Raw genomic sequence first — 19,966 nt, 5'->3', positions numbered from 1 at the left:
AACAGAACCTGGTGGTAGGCAGTCGAGTCACCCCATCCTGAATCCCCCTGGGTGTCTAGTTTTCAAAAATGTATAGGTTTGCTAGGTTTCCCTCGGTGCCGGCAGAGCTAGGGTTCAAAAACAAAAGGTAGGCTCTTTGCCAAAAAAGGGCACGATTTCACTGCGAAATGGAGGTGCGACCACGTTGCGTTTTGCGCTGTTTCCTGTCGCAGCCACTAGGCAGACCCAGGCAAGTGAGGTACCATTTTTTTCGGGAGACCTGGGGTAACGCTGGGTGGGTGGAAATTTGTTGATCCACACAGATTCCAGAACTTTCCACCACAGAAATGTGAGGGGAATGCGTTTATTTGTCAATTCTTTAGCTATGCAAGGGATTTTGGGTAACAGAACCTGGTGGTAGGCAGTCGAGTCACCCCATCCTGAATTCCCCTGGGTGTCTAGTTTTAAAAAATGTATAGGTTTGCTAGGTTTCCTTTGGTGCTGGCAGACCTAGGGGTCAAAAACAAAAGGTAGGCTCTTTGCCAAAAAATGGCACGATTTCATTGCGAAATTGAGGTGCGACCACGTTGCGTTTTGCGCTGTTTCCTGTCGCAGCCACTAGGCAGACGCAGGCAAGTGAGGTACCATTTTTTTGGGAGACCCAGGGAAACGCTGGGTGGGTGGAAATTTGTTGATCCACGCAGATTCCAGAACTTTCCACCACAGAAATGTGAGGAAAATGTTTTTTTTTGTCAATTTCTTAGCTTTGCAAGGGATTCTGGGTAACAGAACCTGGTGGTAGGCAGTCGAGTCACCCCATCCTGAATTTCCCTGGGTGTCTAGTTTTTGAAAATGTATAGGTTTGCTAGAGTTCCCTAGGTGCCGGCAGAGCTAGGGGTCAAAAACTAAAAGAAGGCTCTTTGCCAAAAAAGGGCACGATTTCACTGCGAAATTGAGGTGCGATCACGTTGCGTTTTGCGCTGTTTCCTGTCGCAGGCACTAGGCAGACCCAGGCACGTGAGGCACAATTTTTTTCGGGTAGGCAGTCGATTCGCCCCATCCTGAATTCCCCTGGGTGTCTACTTTTCAAAAATGTATAGGTTTGCTAGGTTTCCCTAGGCGCCGGCAGAGCTAGGGTGCAAAAACTACAGCTAGGCACTTTGCCATAAAAGGGTCAATTTCTTAACTGCAAAATTGAGGTGTGACCACGTTGCATTTTGCGCCGTTTCCTGTCGCAGGCACAAGGCCGACCCACACAAGTGAGGTACCGTTTTTATCGGGAGACTTAGGGTAATTCAGATTGGTAAATCAACTGTTATTACCAATTGAGTTTTCATGCATTTCTCCTTTCCCAATGAAAGACATTCTCATGCTCGTATGAGTATTCCCAATTTTGAAAATGTGCAAATATATACTGTTTCTAAACTCTATAATTTGTACCCAATTCAGAAATACATAGGTGTCTTTCATACAGATTTTTCCATGTATACATTTTCCAAGAAAAAGTGCTCTATACCCAGTAAATAATAAAATACCATTGCAAGTTGCTGCTCAGTTTTTGGATCTAGGTTCGTCGGGTTCTTGGTGAAACTACAAGTCCTATATATCCCCACAACCAGGAAGGTCTAACAGATGTAACTGTATATTGCTTTCCAAGAGCTGTCAAAATTACAAGAAGTTATAGGTGAAAACGTTGAGACAAAAGGCTGGTTTTTTCAACAAATTTTCAATTATTCCAATATTTAACTGTTAGTTTCTATAAAGAAACCTTCATGGATGTAGACAAATGACCCCTTTATGAATTCAGAATTTTGTCTACATTTCTAAAATGTATAGCTTTCCAGGATCCATTATTACTTTCAAACTCATTTCTACCATTAACTGGAAGGAGGTTGAAAGCTTTAAAAATAGCAAAAATAGGCTATGTCCCAGAAAAATGCCAAAACTGTGTAAAAAATGTTGGTTCTCTGACAAAAGACTGTCATTCCCTAAAAGCTGAGAAAATGGAGATTCCAGCGCCACAAACCCTTTTTTGATAGCATTTGCAGGGAAAAACCCAGAGGCTTTCATTTGCAGTCCGTTTTTCGCATTTTTCTGAAAAAAACAAAAATTTCACTGTATTTTGGTTAATTTCTGGGACCCCTCCAAGGGAATCCACAAACCCTGGGCACCTTCAGAATCCACATGATGTTGGAAGAAAAGGACGCAGATTTGGCGTGGATACCTTATGTGGTCAAAAAGTTACAGGGGCCTAAGCGCGCACTACCCCAGATCGCCAAAAAAGGCTTAGCACAGGAGGGGAAAAGGCCTAGCAGCGAAGGGGTTAATGTCCTCTAAATTGCAAGCTCAATTCTATAAAACTTTTTTTCATTTATATCACACCCCCTACAAGCTAGCTAAATGGAGCACAGGTAAAGGGACATCCTGCCCCAGATGTGCGATGCCAGAAGAAGATTTTATTCACATGTTTGCTACATGCGGAGCACTCTGTACCATTAGATGTGAGATTTCTACCTTTCTTTCTGAAATATTTGAGACACAAATGGAGATCACTACATCAGAAATAATATTGGGTGTAGATAGGGACATTAATGCAGACAACAGAAAGGGACTCCTGTTTATTTCTATGGCTGTGCTTAGAATCTGTCTGGCTTCGGCCTGGCTAGACACTGTTCCTCCGTCTTTCCAACAATGGCGGGCACGATTACTAACGACATATAGCCTGGAAAAAGCTATATACAGTAGGAAGGGTATGAATAAGAAAAAGAAGGGACTAGAAATGTGGTACCCACTTGCTCACTGGATTGAATGTCTAGAACAGTAATGACTTTAATTACCTTGTTGAAAATATCAGTAGTATTGTTTTTTTGTAATAGTTGTTTATTTTGTCTAGTATATTTAATGTACGCTGATATGGATTTTCTTATCGTTTAAAATTGCCTGTATCGGGGTGGGTGGGGCTGGGGGGGAAAACTCATCTACGTCAAGGCCTACTAGGACCATTGTGTTGGGAACGAACCTTCGACCCCAACACAATGGTCCTAGTAGGCCTTGACGTAGAGTCATTGTACACAAGCCTGCCCCAAGACGATACATTACAAATGCTAGAGGACCTACTCTTCCAAGGAGAATGGTTACATCAAACTCCTCGCCACTTTATTCTTGAATGATGTCGCTTGGCACTAAAAGAGAATTATTTTAAATTCAATGATCAGCTCTACCTACAGTGTCATGGGACTTCCATGGGGAGTGCCTTTGCCCCTTCGGTAGCGGGACTGTATGTCAGCCAATTTGAACAGAAATTTGTCCTACATGATGACAATCCATTCGTTTCCAGTATTTTATACTGGAAGCGTTATATCGATGACGTCCTTCTAATTTGGGACACCAGCAAGAACCTTACGACATTTCTGGAATGGCTAAACACCCGAGATCAATGGCTGAAATTCACTTGCACTGCCAGCAACCGATGTATTGATTTTTTAGATCTGACCATTTTTTGTGAAAATGGTAAACTGGAGACAAAAACGTACACAAAGCCTACAGCCAAGAATAGTCTCCTATCATATTCGAGCTACCACCCTCGACCATTAAGAGACAATCTTCCTTATAGTCAGTTCCTACGACACAAACGCAATTGCAGCAAGAATACTGACTACAAGATTCAAGCGACAATCCTCTGCAAAAAATTGCGAACCAGAGATTACACTTCTCGGGTAATTTCCAAATGCAAAAAGAGAGCGTCTAATCAACCACGAGACTGTCTCCTACAAATCCATCGAAAAGAACCGATCAAGGATTTAGTCACCTGTGTCACCACTTTCTGCCCAGCCTCCTATGAAGTACAAAAACTAATAAGAAAAAACTGGCAGATTATTACATCAGGTAGCCTAAATTGGCCTAAACCCAGGTTCGCCAATAGAAGGACCAAGAATCTTCGGGACACACTTGTTCATACACGCCCAAGAATAAGACCAACAATATCCACCATCAGGGATGCAACCATGACCCCAGTCACAGGTCACTATCCATGTGGTACCTGTGGAGTGTGTAAATACACAAAAACAACAAAAACATTACAACTAACGAATGATTTTGTCTGGTCCCAAAGACAACATACAAATTGTAATTCTACCCACGTAATATACCTAGTGACATGCCCCTGCAAAAAACAATACGTGGGTATGACATGTAGAAAGATTAAAATCCGGATCGGTGAACATCGGAGTAATGTGCGATTGAAGAAAAAGACAACGAAACTCTGCGCACATTTTGTGGATACAGGCCATACTTGTGATGATCTGAGATGGACTGTCTTAGAAATGCTGCAGGCTAAAGACAACAATGCTGAACAACGACTATTCGAGAAAGAACAAAGATGGGTCGAGCGTCTTAGAACACACATAATAGGGATGAATGAAAATATTCCTTGGCACCAGTTTTACTGATTGTTTCTGTAAATTCATTGAATACTGTAAAAACATGGCGAACATAATTCCTGAGATTTAGATGGGCAAAGGTTTTTTCATAAAAAGTTTTTTCACAAAACCACTTGCGAAAAATCGCCATCTTGTGAGTAACTCTTACAACATCCTGAACCCTCTCTTTATTTCTACTTTTGTGGTTATATCGAGGCAGGAAGTATGCCTTCCATTACCGGGGGCAGAGTCAGCACAATAAACTTCTAACTTGCACACGAGGGTAAGACCGGCGTTTCAAGATGCCGAGATGTCGTTTTCTATCACTCGTCAGCTAACAGGTATTTAACATAACCTCTCGTTCTGTACAGAAACAGACTCCTCATGCGACTCTATGCGCCCTGAGGAAGAGAACCTCTAACCTAACTAAGGTACTTGTTTTGTTTTCTTTCACTGTTTTGAGACTACAACTGCTCTTAGAATTTGTGCCTTTAATTCCTATTCAGTCAGGGGGTGAGGCCATATACGATCTGACAACAATTTTTTCCAGACACACCCTCGCAAAGGCGAAACCACATGCCATTTAATACATAGAACGATAGATTCCCTACTTATTACCGGGGCATCGTCAAAAACCAGATGGGCGTAAGTTTTTTCATAACACTACTTGCAAAAAACCGCCATCTTGCGAGTAACTCTTATAACATCCTGAACCCTCTCTTTATTTTTACTGAAGAGGTTATACCGAGGCAGGACGTAGGTCTTCCATTACCTGGGGGCAGAGTCAGCACAAGAAGCTTCTAACTTGCACACGAGGGTAAGACCGGTGTTTTTAGATGCCGAAGATGCCATTTTCTATCACTCGTCAGCAAACAGGTATTTAACATAAGCTCTCGTTCTATATAGAATCAGAATCCTCATGCGACTCTTTGCGCCCTGAGGAAGAGAACCTCTAATATAACTAAGGTATTTGTTTTCTTTTAATTTTTTGCGACCACAACTTCTTTTTGAATGTGTGCCTTTAATTCCTATTTAGTCAGGGGGTGAGGCCACATACGATCTGACACCATATTTCTTGCCAGACCCACTCTCGCAATAGCGAGAGCACATGCCATCTATTACATAGAACGATAGATTCCCAATTAACTATCGGGGCATCGTCATACACCAGAATGCCGTCTGCCAATTCAGTCCGATGTTCACTCGAAGTTAAGATTTTACTGCTTGTTCTCCAACTCCCTGTTTGTATGTTTGTTCCTATGTGCGATTAGTGACGCACCCCTTACAAGTACTCTCTGATCCTATTGATTGCTTGAATAGATAGATAAACTAAGAATTCTGTCTTGATACGTGCTATATGCCAATTATTGTTTACTGTTTGAAAATGCACAGTATGTCTCTCGATGCTTATTTCTCTTTCCTACATGCAGGAAAACCCCTTGAGAGTTCCACAAATACATTTTTCTGAATACTACACAAGTCGTGTGAGTACTATATATATCCCCCTGTTTTGTCCTGACGAAAGCTCCATAGACCCGGCTGGGCCCAGGTGAGCTGAAACATGTCGACCACATTTTGATCATATTTATAATCTAGTAACTCGATTATAAAAAATATACTGATAAGTTTTAGTCACTAGTGTCTACCTTTTTAGAATAAAGATTTGGTTTGGTAAGACACTGTGTTTTAAATACCCCTCGTAACTGCTCTAGTTACCTTTTGCTTAGCCGCTGTCCTAAAATCCCTGGACACTTCTACTCTTACCAGAGGTTGCCTCTGGTGAGGCAGGCATACAACACGTCCTTTGACAACCCATTGACTATGCCATAACGCAAAAGAAGGGGCGGATAAAAAGATATACCGCAACGTTACATTCTAAGCGTTTATGAGGGTTGTCAAACAATAACCAATGGTTATGGTAGATACCAGTGTCCTTTCCAATTTGATTACCTCAGTATGTTCTCCATGTAGTCTGTAATGCAGCCTGCCTGGTGAACATGCGAAGTGCGCAAGACTGTTTTGGGGGGCACAAGAGTGCCAGCCAAGCAGTCATTGTGCGCTTTAGGAGAGTGCTACCACTCCTCTCCTCTCCTGCCCCCACCCCCACACATAAAGCTAAGGGAGGAAGTAGGAGAAAATAAAATTATAATAACAGAAGTTATTACCATTTTATTTTCCCTGTGTTTTACTGCAAAAATGCAGTGGAACAACACTCCTCTGCCTCAGTGGAGGAGTCGCCACTGTGTTTGAATGTGAATGTTAGTATGGAGTGGTGACATGCTTCACAGAGGCGTAAAGCAAGCCCCTGCAGGCCCCAATTATTTACAGGCTTATCAACCCTCCAGAAGCCCCCATTGAGCAAGGGTAATAAATATCTGTGAGAAATTGTAGACTCAAGGGCCCCTCTTCACATTCTGCATGGGGAGGTGACCCATTTTCTGTTACACCACTGTGGTTTGGGTGTGAATGTTGGCATAGAGTGGTGATGTATTTGAGTGTGGATGTTAGCAGGGAGAGCAGCTGTCATCCAAGTATGTTAAGACAGCAGAGCGCCTTGTGCTTACCTGGAGACCCACAGGAAACAGCAATGTTGGTGTTTTTTTAATCTGATAGACTTCTAGCTTCACATTCCTTACCTTTCAATTTCCCAGGCATCAGGCTGGATGTGGAAACGTTTGCTGAGCAATACCCCTTATGCGCACTGTCGGGTAACTCCATTCGGCTCCGTGTGAGGTCGGCATTTTTAGCGTTGGTTATGACGCCTATAAGGACACCACCTAGGCCTGCGGACGTCGGTTATATTCTTTTCTGCGCCAGTTGAGCACCGATCGGGAAGAGATACCCTTCTGTCACTTTTTGGCTTGTTTTTTCTTGACATTTTGTTGATTTATATATTTTTTGCATCGTGTACGAGGGATGTCTTTGAGGAAGACAGGGTTAAAGCCATTCAGGGCCTGTCCCTGCATTATGTCGGTCACTGATACACAACCTCGTATGCATATGGTGTCTCGAGCACGACCATGATACAAAGTTGTGCGTGGACTTTCAGGCCATGGTTCCTAAGACCTTGCGGGAGTGTGCTTTGAAGCTCCCTGTGGCCAAATAGCCAACGCTGTCAAGTGAGATTCTGTGAAGATCCCGGTCCTGATGAGGGAAGAGGAGGTTGTGGGACTGCACCCGGAGCCCAAAGTCCTATTCATCCACTCAAGGTCATCAGGACACTCAGGGAGGAGGCACAAGAAGAAAAGAAGTCCAAGCAGACTTCTTCTTCACCTCGGATGTCATCCATCGATGAAGGAGGTAAGGAGCACAGACGCTCTAGGCACGGTTCTGTGGAGCTGGAGCCAGGGTCGACTTTTTGCCTCCCTCCCATTCTGGGACCCGGAGCGACCACTGTTCAGATTATGGAGGTTTACAAGCCCGTGCACCAAGTATTTGAGTGGGTTGACCCCTCTGGTGAGCCTTCAGGCCCTTCGGAGTTGGGAGGGGCCCTCTTAGATTCGATGCTGTTGGCTCCGGCCACAGCGCTGGTGGGGCCTCAGGGATCTGATCCCAGATCCGGTCCGATGCAGATTGTGTCACCAGGACCTCCCCCGGTGTCGGACCCGAAGTCAGTACCTGCTATGCCCCGTTGTCCATCAGTGGTATAAGCCCCATCCTCATCCCCGATGACACAGAGCCGGAATGATGTCGATTGAACCAAGGGGTTTTATGTTTTTGCCTGTTGATGTGCTTTGCTTGGGAGAGGAATGAGAGGGGTCTTTAAACCCTCTGGAACACCAGGATGACTCTGGGGAGCAGTTGAACTGGTATGGGGTACTTGGGGAGGCCACAGGACTGGACACTTTTCCAGATAATGGCATAATCTATCCGCCAACTGTGGCTAATGAGGAGAGAGCATCCGGTTAAGAGGCCAGCCGAGGTCCATGTTCTGGAGCTGCCCTCAGGGGAGGTCTGGAATAATATCCGACTGAAGTTCTTCAGCCTGGGGCTTCCATCTCAGAACCCAGTTTACCCTTCAATGCAGTGCTTGCTGATATCCTTCTAGGCACATGGTCCAAGCCTAGCACAGGGGCTCCTGTGAATAGAACAATTGCCTGCTCAATCGCTCAGGTACCGGTGACCCAAAGTTTCTCAGCCAACACCCCACCCCAGAATGTTTGGTGGTGCAGGCCTTTACGTCTCAGGATGCATTCCTTTCCGCTCCTCGGCTAGGGAATTCAAGAGGCTGGTTTCATTTGGGAAGAAGTTGTTTTCTTCCCACAGCCTGGCATTGCGGTCGGTGAGCACTGCATGCTTATTGGGCAGTTTCCGCCACTCCCTGTGGGAGATGGTTGGTCAAGTGCTGCCACAGGTCCCGGAGGCAGTTAAGGATGGGAGAGATGCCTCAAAATTCTCAAAACGGTGTGGCCTAGATACAACAGATTCGCTGAGCAGGTCAATTTCAATGACAGTGGCCTGAAAGCGCCACTCCTGGCTTAGTAGAACTGGCTTCTCAGGCGTCATCCAGGTCAATCTGATGGACATGCCGTTTGACGGAACTCAACTTTTTGGGGAAAAGGCAGATCCGGCCCTCGTCAGGTTCAAGGACTCTCTATGGCCAGATCCTGGGGCCTCTCCTCTACTCTTCATGGCCAGTTTACCTTTTGCTCCTTTTGTGGCAACAGTAGGGGATTCCAGCCGCATCAGCCCTATCCTAGCCATCATCCTGTGCAGGCTTCCCAAGCTGTGCGGGGATGTAGACGCAGTTCATTCTGGCATCTGAATGGGAGTCAGAAGATGTTGCCTATCCTGCCCCCGGCTGCTGCAGCCTCTTAGCACTCCTAGTCAGACTATGCAAGACCACACCACTCCAGTTGGTGGGAGAATACATCATCATATCCCCCACTGGAGGTCCATAGCATCAGATAACTGAGTCTTGCAGATGATTCAGGAAGGCTATTCTCTTCCTTTCCTTTCTTTTCCTCCTCCCATTCTGCCAAATAAGGAACGACTGATGGAGGATCATTTAAAAATGCTCTAGGAGGAAGTAACAGTTCTCTTGGGCAAGGGAGCTATAGAACAGGTACAGGAGAAGGCAGTGGCTGTTATTCTGGCTACATTCTGATTCTGAAGAAGAACAAGGGGTTATGGCTCATTTTATATCTTTCCACCGTCGATCTCTTCCTCAAGAAGGGGAAATTCCAGATGGTCGCTCTGGCACAGGTCTTGTCTGCCCTAGACCAAGGAGACTAGATGGCAGTGTTGGACCTGCAGGATGCGTATTTTCACATCCCCATTCTGCTGGGCCACAGGTGGTACCTGTGGTTCAAGGTAGGCTGTGATCACTTTGAGTTTACTGTGCTCCCTTTCGGCCTAACCAGCGACCCTTGGGTGTTCACCGGGGGGATGGGGGTGGTCGCAGCTCATTTGCGCAGGTTTGGGGTATCAGTCTATCCCTACCTCAACCACTGGCTGGTGAAGGCGTCTTCACTCCAGGCAGTCATCGCCCACCTTCAGACTGTGGCAAACCTCCTGCATTTGTTCGGGTTCTCTATAAATGTGCTGAAGTCAAACCTGACTTCTTCTCAAATGCTCCCTTTCATCAGAGCTGTTCAGGACACAGTTCAGTTTCAGGCCTATCCTCCCCAGCAGCGAGTCCAGGATATTCAAGGTTCGAGGTTTCAGCCTCCATCCTGGATTTTGGTGAGACTGACTCTGAGGCTGTTGGGCCTCCTAGCCTCCTGCATCCTGTTAGTAAAGCATGCCAGGTGGTTTTGTGGGCTCCGGAGTGGGACCTGAAGTTCCAGTGGGCACAGCATCAGGGAAATCACGATTGGGTCCAAGGCAGTGGCACTGGTCTCCGGTGGAGTCGGGGCTCCACATAAATTTGTTGGAGCTCCAAGCAATTCGGTTGGCATTGAAGGCCTTTCTTACCTCTCTCAAGGGGAAGTTAGTACAGGTTTTCGCGGACAACACCACCGCCATGTGGTACTGCAACAAGCAGGGCGATGTGGGGCCATGGACCCTTTGTCAAGTAGCCTGCATCTCTGGATATGGCTGGAACAGCAAGGTATAACCCTGGTGGTTCAACACCTGGCACATTCTCTGAACCCCAGGGTTGACGAACTTAGCCGTCGATGCCTAGCGTATCACAAATGGCATCTCCAGGTGGAGGTGGCGCAAGGTCTCTTTCATGAGTGGGGAGAACCTTGGCTAGATTTGTTTGCCTCTGAAGAGAACGTGCAGTGTCAGTACCTCTCCTGTCCAGGGTTCTGAAGAAGATCAGGAGCGACCGGGCCCAATGGCTCCGGACTGGGCAAGGAGAGTCTGATATCCAGAGCTTCTGAACATGAGTATCGATCTTCCCACCAGGCTGCCCCTTTGAAAGGATCTTCTGCCACAGCAGCAGGGGAAGCTTCTCCACCCGAACTTGTCAACTCTGGGCCTCCATGCGTGGAGATTGAGCAGCAGTAGTTGATGGCTTTTGTCCTTCCTCCTGAAGTCTGTAATGTTATTATGGCGGCCAGGCGACGATCCACTAAGATGGTATACTCCTGCAGTTGGTAGAAATTTGTATTACACTGCACAGAAAGGTCTATTAACCCTCTTTCTGCTTCTCTTTCCACTGTTTTTTTGTTCATTCTGGCACAGGTCTTGTCTGTCCTAGACCAAGGAGACTAGATGGCAGTGTTGGACCTGCAGGATGTGTATTTTCACATCCCCATTCTGCCGGGCCACAGGTGGTACCTGCGGTTCAAGGTAGGCTGTGATCACTTTGAGTTTACTGTTCTCCCTTTCGGCCTAACCAGCGACCCTTCGGTGTTCATCAAGGTGATGGTGGTGGTCGCAGCTCCTCTGCGCAGGTTTGGGGTGTCAGTCTTTCCCTACCTCAACCACTGGCTGGTGAAGGCGTCTTCACTCTAGGCAGTCATCGCCCACCTTTAGACTGTGGCAAACCTCCAGCATTTGTTCGGGTTCTCTATAAATGTGCTGAAGTCAAACCTGACTTCTTCCCAGATGCTCCCTTTCATCAGAGATGCTCTGGACACAGTGCAGTTTCAGGCCTATCCTCCCCAGCAGCGAGTCCAGGATGTTCAAAGTTCGAGGGTTCACACTGTTTGTGTGGTATGTGGGAGTGAAGAAGGAAAGGGCAGTGCAGAAAAGGACCATCTCTCGCCGGGTTGTTCTCTGCATTAGGATCTGCTATGCCCTGGCAAAGAAGCAGCCCCCTTAGGGAGTAATTTCCCTTTACATCGGGGAAAAGGCTGCAACTATGACCTTGGCTCAGGGTGTCCCAGACATCTGTCAGGCAGCAACATGAGCATCATTGCAAACGTTCGCCAAACATTACTGCCCAGACAATCAACTCCACAGAGACGGGCATTTTGCCCGTTCAGTCCTGCAGGACTTCCTGGTTTGAGGTATTGGTCTGCAACCCACCGCAGGGATGGCATGGCTGGGGTATATCATTAAAAGATAAGGAATCTGCAGCTAGAAGTCTCTAGTAGATGAATAAGTTACTTACCTTCAGTAACATATTTTCTGGTAGAGACCCTATATAGCTGCAGATTCCTTACAGCTCTAACCATGCCTTCCTGTTTTGTAGAATAATGTTGTATGGCTAGGGTTACTCCCCTTTTCAGAGCCCTAGTTTTGCACACAACTACATCTGTTACTTCGTTTCTCTGCGTTTCTGGCGTGGAAAAAAAAGGTACTGACGTCCGTGCACCTGGGTGGCGCCAATTTAGGCACCGCAATATCATAACCGATGCTAACAATGCCAACGTCACGTGGAGCCGAATGGAGTCCGTGCAAGGGGTATTCCTCAACAAACGTTTCCGGATCCAGCCTGACCCCTGGGAAATTCAAATGTAAGGAATCTATAGTTAGATAGAGTCTCTACCAGAGAAAATGTTGCCAAAGGTAAGTAACTTGTTTTTTAGGTTGATAATTTGGGCCTATTTCAGAATGCAGTATAACGATACTGTGAACATTTAAAAACTGCAAATCGATATGACTAAGCCCTTAATTGTATTGATGAGCTCTACTAAAGCTCTGAGAATCTCTCTTCTGGAAGCTAAATTCGTGATTGCCTCGTAGATTTCTAAGGCTTTGCTGTCCTTAGGATTTTCTAGATCATGCCACCTGACCGTTACATTTCAAAAGAGACTCTTATGTTTTCCGGCCTTGCAAGGATACGTATGAAGCACGTTTTTAAAATATAAATGTGCCCTTCCTTCACTCGGATGTCTTTTACTCACTAGTCAACCTCTAAAACCTCGACATTTATTCACATTTCTGATTGCAGCTATTTGACTATTGATCCCTCCCTCTCTTTGTCATTGTGACATCTTAACCAGCCTACACACTATAGACACAAGTATTCATTCACTCTCTCTGCATACCAGAGGATAGTGTCACAGTGGTAATAAACTAACATCAAGTGTGAATTAGATGTAATAACAATGGTCTCGATTTCAAGGGTTGTTTCAATTTCATATGCAGTCATCTGAATTTGAAGAAGTAAAATTCCACATCGGAAATCCCCCGACGAATAGGCGTGAAGAACAGAATGCATCATTGACGTCGCTTAAAGGAAGTTTGTCATCACCCCACAGCCACAGCGCCACTTCCGACAGTGCTTCTGACTCAATAGCATCCGGTTATGAGGTAAAGCAATACTAGTCATACTTTGTGTTGACATAGCCATGTCCTCATTCCACCACGGAGCTCATTTCTGGAGTTGGTAATTCCCCTTTGAGGACATTCATTTGAGTTGGTTGTGGGTGCTGTTATGGGCATTGTCTTCTCTTGTGTTTTTACTCCTGGTGCTATCATTCTTTCCTCTTGCATTTTCACTCCCAGTGCTATCATTTTTACCTCTTGTGTTTTCACTCCTGATGCTATCATTTTCTCCTCTTGTGTTTTTACTCCTGGTGCTATCATTCTCTCCTCTTGTGATTTTCACTCCCGGAGCTATCATTCTCACTTATTGTGCTTTCACTGCTGGTGCTATCATTCTGTCCTCTTGTGTTTTTTACTCCTGGTGCAATCATTCTCTCATCTTGGGTTTTTCACTCCTGGTGCTATTGTTCTCTCCTCTTGTGTTTTTTACTCCTGGTGCAATCATTCTCCCATCTTGGGTTGTTCACTCCTGGTGCTATTGTTCTCTCCTCTTGTGTTTTTTACTCCTGGTGCAATCATTCTCTCATCTTGGGTTTTTCACTCCTGGTGCTATTGTTCTCTCCTCTTGTGTTTTTTACTCCTGGTGCAATCATTCTCCCATCTTGGGTTGTTCACTCCTGGTGCTATTGTTCTCTCCTCTTGTGTTTTTACTCCTGGTGCTATTATTCTCTCATCTTGTGTTTTTCACTCCTGGGGCTATCATTCTCTCCTCCTCTGCGTAGATGTTCATGGAGGGCTTAATGCAGTCTCATTTGAACTTGCTTCAGGCAGTAACACCAATTATTTTCGACTGGAAAACAATTAATTCAAATGAATTCTAAACAATATAGCAGATTTGTTTTTTCTAATATTAAAAAGAAAGAGGAATCCTTAAAAAATTGAAAAACCTAATTAGACACAGAGTAGACCCCGAAAGCTTTCACAATTACAAATAGAGCTCCTGATTTTAAGGTACTATTTACTTCTGCCTGTTCTCATACATATTTTTTTTCTTCTAATGTGTGGTTATTTATATATGGGTTTGGCAAATATTAGAACTGTGGGTCTCTAGTTGGCTGAGGTAGGTACCTTAGTCCAAATAGGGACCCTTGCTTCTAGTCAGGGAAAGGAGGGACACACTCTTAGATAACCCCTCCTCACCCTCCGATAGCTTGGCACGAGCAGCCAGGCTTATCTCCAAGGCAATGTGTAAGGTATTTGCAACCACACTCCTAGTAACACAGTAATAACACCACAAATGGACACCACACTGATTTAGGAAAATAGCTGTATCTTTATCAAGTAGAAATATGATGAGATCAAACGATAAAAATATCCAGCATATGCGTATTCGTAATTTTTCACTGGGCTTCTTATTAGGCCAACAATCACTTGTAGGTTCTTGCGGTATTAATGAGCAGTTCATGATGATCTAATGCAGTCCTAATACAATGCTGTGCAGTTTGTAATGCAGTTATTAATGTATAAATAAGACAGTCCTTAATGCAAGTACTTATGCGGTTCGTAAAGCAAGGAATCATGCAGTCCGTATTGCAAGTATTAATGCGGATCGTAAAAGCAAATAATAATGCAATTCATAGTGCAAGTACTAATGCAGATCGTAAAAGCGATTTGGCACCGAGCATGGTGCTAGTGAAGGTCTCTATGCCACTGTTGGCTGACTCGCTGCCAGCGACTGCCAAAAAATGCCCCCAATACTGTTATGAAGGAAACAAAGTGCAGCTTCACAATCCGACCCTGGTACTGCCACTCTTCGGCGAGTACGCGATACTGACTTAAGCGGAGGCTCGAGCAGCAAAGATGGGAAAGGCCGAGAGTGGTCTCTCATAACACCCACTCTGCCCCAGGCAGCGACACACGCACTCTCGCTGAGTGTTACCTGGGGGAGTGCAGTCTCAATCTCCTCTCTTCGTGGCTTGGGTGTCACGCTTTGCGACTTCGGGTTGGTGACGGCTGCTCCTCGCAATGAGAGTTGGGCTACCAGGCGACAGCCTCGCAGGTGATCTGCTCCTGGTGCGACTCTGTTGATCTTGGGCAAAGGACCTCGGACCCACAATGGTGAAGGTTCACTGGTCTCTCCTTGGCAAAGGCTGGCTCGGGCAGGTGGCGCTTATTTCTCACAGCTCCCCCTTGGCCGATCACCGATGGCGATAACGATCACAGCACTTCTGGTCATGCTGTCTATCAAAGGAGAGCGCAAGACTGCTCCGGGGCACATGGTCACGGGGCAATTCTCACGAAGGTCTCAGGCTGCAAAAAGCACACGCACACAGCATCGCTGAGACGCACTTGGAAACTTGGATGCTCCTGAGTTTCCACAACAGGGAGCCAGCTCCTCTCTGGCCCTTGGAGACAAGTTACTTCAGGACACAGCACACAGCACACAGCAAAGTCCTTTCAAGCAGGGGGACACCTCACACAGCAAAGTCCCTTGTACTTTTCTTGGTCAAATAAGCAAACTGCAGGCCAGCCCCAGAACACATAGCAAGGGCAGTCCTACTCTTCAGTCTCTTCAGCTGTTCTTCTTTGGCAGACGTTCCTCGTGATCACGAAGGAGTTTCAATCCTTTTTCAGGCTTGAGTTCAGTCTTGTGTTCAGGTGTTTCAGCTCTCACATTTATACCCCTAAATGCATTTGAGGTCTTAGTGTTCATGGGGCTCTGAGCCTGGTCCAAACCAGTTCTGGGTTTCTTCCTGCCAGTACAAACCTTCTTTCTTTGATAGTGAGGGTCTTGGCCTCAGACACACCGCAGGAGGTGGAGCCATTCTTTTGTGGCACAGCCCTCTTCGCATCAAAGGGGCTACTCCTCCCACCACACCAAATTCATGTCAGCCTGTTGCTGTCTTACCTACTCCTCCCTGGTGTCAGGACACCTCCCCAGACCCTGTCACATCCAACCCCAGACAGTCAATACACAACCAGGGTTCTAATTGAAAATAGTGAGGATGTGTGCCAAAGATGGCTGTAGGATCCAAATAGGTATTCAATGATCGGTGGCACCAACCATCATGTAAATGCAAAAAATCAAAGTCGGTACAGACAATTAATGGTGGGTGATAACTTTAAAGGCGCAGTGTCCGATCGGCACGTCAGCTCAAAACAAAGTCACGGCCATGACTTATTCACTATTTTGAATTTGAGGATCTCTTTGAGAACCCTTCTGACATACCTACAAATTTGTGTTGTACCAATTTCAAGTTTAAGTGCCCAATGCACAATTTATGGTGGTTCTTTCTTTGTGTTTATTGAGAAAATATAGTAGACGCTCCTACATATGATGCTTTTGTCCTGATGATGACCCTCAAAGTATCCTTGAGTCGAAACGTCATGATACTTGTATTGTGGCCTAAATGAGAAAAGACACATTTGTTGTATTGTGCATTTTTGTTTTATTTTGATACCTGTTTTTTTTTTTTTTCCTCTGCCATTGTCCGTACAGTTTACACTTGTTATTGTCCACAACCTTAACACTGTGTGTGTAACTATATGAGCGCCATTATTGATGTGTATATGTTTGCAATATGTTTTTTGTTCAATTTACATTAAATATTAGTTTTCTGACATAATTATTGGTACCTGGGTAATGTGAAATTGAAATAGCACTTGGTTTTCCTTATTCCAGGTTCTTTCTTAAATTTTAAATATAACTAACTTTACTTGTTAGTTTGGCTCTCAAACCATTGTTTGGATTAGAGTAACTATAAGCTTGGGAAAAAAGGCAGGTCTTCAGCTTTTTCCTGAAACGCAAATGGTCTGTTTTTAGTCACAAGGACCTGGGCAGAGTGTTCCAAAATTTGGGTCCCTGTTTGAGAAATGCGACCCTCCCATCCATTTTTGTCTGAAACCCAGAACCACCAATAGATTCATGTGCATGGATCTTAAAGTGCTCTGTGGAAAGTACCTGTGAATTTTGAGGATATGTACTTTGGGCTAATACCATGTATAGCTTTGAACAGGATGCAACCTGTTTTGAACATAGAATGCAGCTCCACTGAAAGCCAGTGCAGCTCTTTCAGCAGCGGCTTGGGGTGACAGCTTCTGCCTTGTTGATAGATAATTCTAGCTGCCTGAATTTGTATCAGCTGCAGACGGTGATTCCGGTTGCACTGGAGGCCTAGGTAAAATGCCTTTGAGTAATCGATTTTTGATAGGATCAAGGCCATGATGATATAAATGCTGGTCTCTGTGCTGAAAAACCTTCTGATTGTTTTCAGTTTCCGCAGTTGGAAAAACAGGCAGAGGTGACCGCCCCAATCTGCGTGTTCATGGTGATATTGTGAGTCGATATGTATGCTTAGTCTCTTTATCAAATTCGTAGGGGCCGGTGTAGGTCCTAACTCCATAGGCTAATGGGCAGGTGTCCAGTGCAGACGTTTGTTGTTAGGGATGATGATTTCAGTTTATTCAGAGTTTAGTTTTTTTTTTCATAACAGTTTTAAGAGTTTAGTTTTAATTAATTTTTGTTCATCCAAATTTTGATGAACAACATGGAATTCCTGAGGAACTCCTTGGAGTTTGTAGAGTCATTGATGGAAAAGAGTGGGAGAGTTTAACAAAAGATATGAGGGTGTTAGAAACAAGCAATAAAAGGATATGTGATAACATTTGCCATGGAGCCAATCCAGAGAAAAGAACCAAGGGAGATAATATTCAAAGAAGAAACAAGGAAGGTTATAGAACGAATAATAAAGGAGATGATAGGTAAAAAAATCTATAATAAAGGTATCCGTGGAATTAAAAGGGTTTGTAAGAACCGTTTTTGTAGTTGAAAAGAAAGACAAGGGTTGGAGACCCATAATAAATTTAGGGGAGTTGAATTATTTTGTGATTTACAGACACTTCAAGATGGAGGGAATCCATCTTTTAAGAGATATTTTGGTAGAAGGAGATTGGGTGGAAAAGATAGACTTAAAAAATGTTTTTTTCAATAGCTATGGTGAAGGAGAATCAGCGTTATCTACAATTCAGATGGGGAGGCCAGTTGTATCAGTTCAAATGTCTTCCACTTGGTCCTTCGTCTGCATCATGGTGTTTTTCAATGTTTTTGAGACCGGTTGTAGGTTATTTAAGAGAATGACGAGTTTGTTTAATAGTCTATCATGATTATATTTTTTGTCGGTGAATCAGGATATTATGACGTTGGAGGAGAATGTGAAGATGGTTCAGGACCTTTTAGAAAGGTTAGGATTTGTAGTAAACTTGGGGAAGTCAAAATTGAAAGGGGAACAGAGAACGGAGTTCTTGGGTTTTGTGGTGGTCACTGTGGAAAAGAAGTTAGAGTTGCCGGAGAGGAAGATTTCTTTGATAAAGAGAGAAGTGAAGTCTTTACTAAAAAAAGATTTGGTGACTTTACGACAGTCGGCGAGAGTGATTGGGCTTTTGTCATCATCAATTCAGGCAGAGTTTCTGGGACCATTACATTACAGAGATTTATAGAGAGTGAAGAAGGTAGCACTGAGCAAAGGGCCTTGGTATGGAGACAAGGTGGAGTTAGATGCAATAGCAAAGGAAGAATTGATGTGGTGGTTGGAGAATTTAGAGGCATGGAATGGATGGACAATATTTGGAACTCGTTCGGATTTCCTGCTGGAAAACGGATGCGAACAACTTAGGTTGAGGCGCAAGATTGGAGGATCAGCAGGCAGGGGGGAAATGGAAGGAATGCGAGAGAGTGGAGCACATACATTGTTTACAATATAAGGCAGGAGAATTGTCGATTTGAAGTTTTAGAGTTGAATTAAAGGGAAGTTTGATTTTGTTGGAGATGGACAATATGACTGCGGTAACTTACATAAACAAATTAGGAGGGAGCAAGTCAAAGAAGTTGTCAGAGTTGGCAAAAGATTTCTGTAGATTTTGCATGAAATTGAAGGTGAATCCGACACGAAATATTTACAAGGGCAGGAGAATGTGATAGCGGACTGGAATTCAAGGAACTTAAAGGATTTTTGCAATTGGAAGCTGGATCAGAGGGTTTTTCGGTTGATAGAAAAGGGATTGGGACCGTTGAAAGTAGATTGATTTGCTTTACGATTAATAATCAGTTGGGCATTTATGAGAGTTGCAGACCGGATCCAGGTGCAGTAGCAGTAGATGCTTTTACTCTGAATTGGAGGGGAATGCGGGGGTATGCCTTCCCTCCATTTTCAATGATCCAGAGGGTATTAATGCAAGTGAGGAAACAGAAGTGTGGAATAGTGTTGGTGACTCCGTTTTGGAAAACTCAGGGTCGGTACCCATTGGTGATGGAATTGGCAATAGCAGATCCTTTTTTGCTGTTGGCAGAGGTCGGACTTCTAGGAAATGTGGACGGTCTAGAGCATCCTCTTGTAGAGTCAGGGGTGCTCAACCTTCTAGTTTGGAGCATTTCAGAAGATCTGAAAGATTCTCAAGCTTTGGAATTATTTTATTAATCTTGGGGAAAAGGAACAAAGAAGAGATGTGCAAGTGCATGGAAGATTTGATTATGCTGATGCGTGGAAAGGGATTTGGATCCCGCTGAGGCAGATGACTTATGATTGCAAATTGTTTGGTGGATTTAAGAGAGGTTTAGTTATAGGACAATCAATTGTTATAGGCCAGCTATTACTGCTATTCACTCTCTGGTTGAGGGTATGTCAGTAGGCAGAGGACAATTGGTTTGCAGGATTATGAAAGGTATTCGTTTGAGGAAACCACCAGGTACAAGGTATAATTTTTTGCTTATGTTAGTTTGCTTTTCAAATTGTTTGAAAGTTGCCAAAGTAACTGCTATTTGATAGTTAAACACTTAACTTGGAAATTGGCTGCATTATTATGTTTGATATGCTAGAGGAGGGTATCAGATGTTCAAGCTTTAGATATATCTGGAAGATTTTACCATCCAGAGGGTGTGTTTTTTTAAATTAAAAGGGAAGGTGAAC

General features: G+C 44.5%; 1 protein-coding gene across 8 annotated transcripts in view; it reads left to right on the top strand.

Annotated features, from left to right (window-relative positions):
- The window catches only part of LOC144780983 (uncharacterized), a 1,867,627-nt gene that overhangs the window by 1,707,179 nt on the left and 140,482 nt on the right, over positions 1-19,966 (top strand). For 7 of the 8 annotated variants that reach the window (XM_078659579.1, XM_078659581.1, XM_078659578.1 and 4 more), the window contains 2 exons: positions 5,828-5,881; positions 12,885-13,049. In XM_078659579.1, coding sequence (XP_078515705.1) covers positions 5,828-5,881; positions 12,885-13,049 — 219 coding nt within the window. The remainder of the gene's footprint in view (positions 1-5,827; positions 5,882-12,884; positions 13,050-19,966) is intronic. The other variant, XM_078659580.1, reaches the window with a different exon arrangement.

This window comes from Lissotriton helveticus, chromosome 9 (assembly GCF_964261635.1).
Source record: "Lissotriton helveticus chromosome 9, aLisHel1.1, whole genome shotgun sequence".
NCBI lineage: Eukaryota > Metazoa > Chordata > Amphibia > Caudata > Salamandridae > Lissotriton > Lissotriton helveticus.
This window is presented reverse-complemented; position numbering and strand designations above follow the sequence as displayed.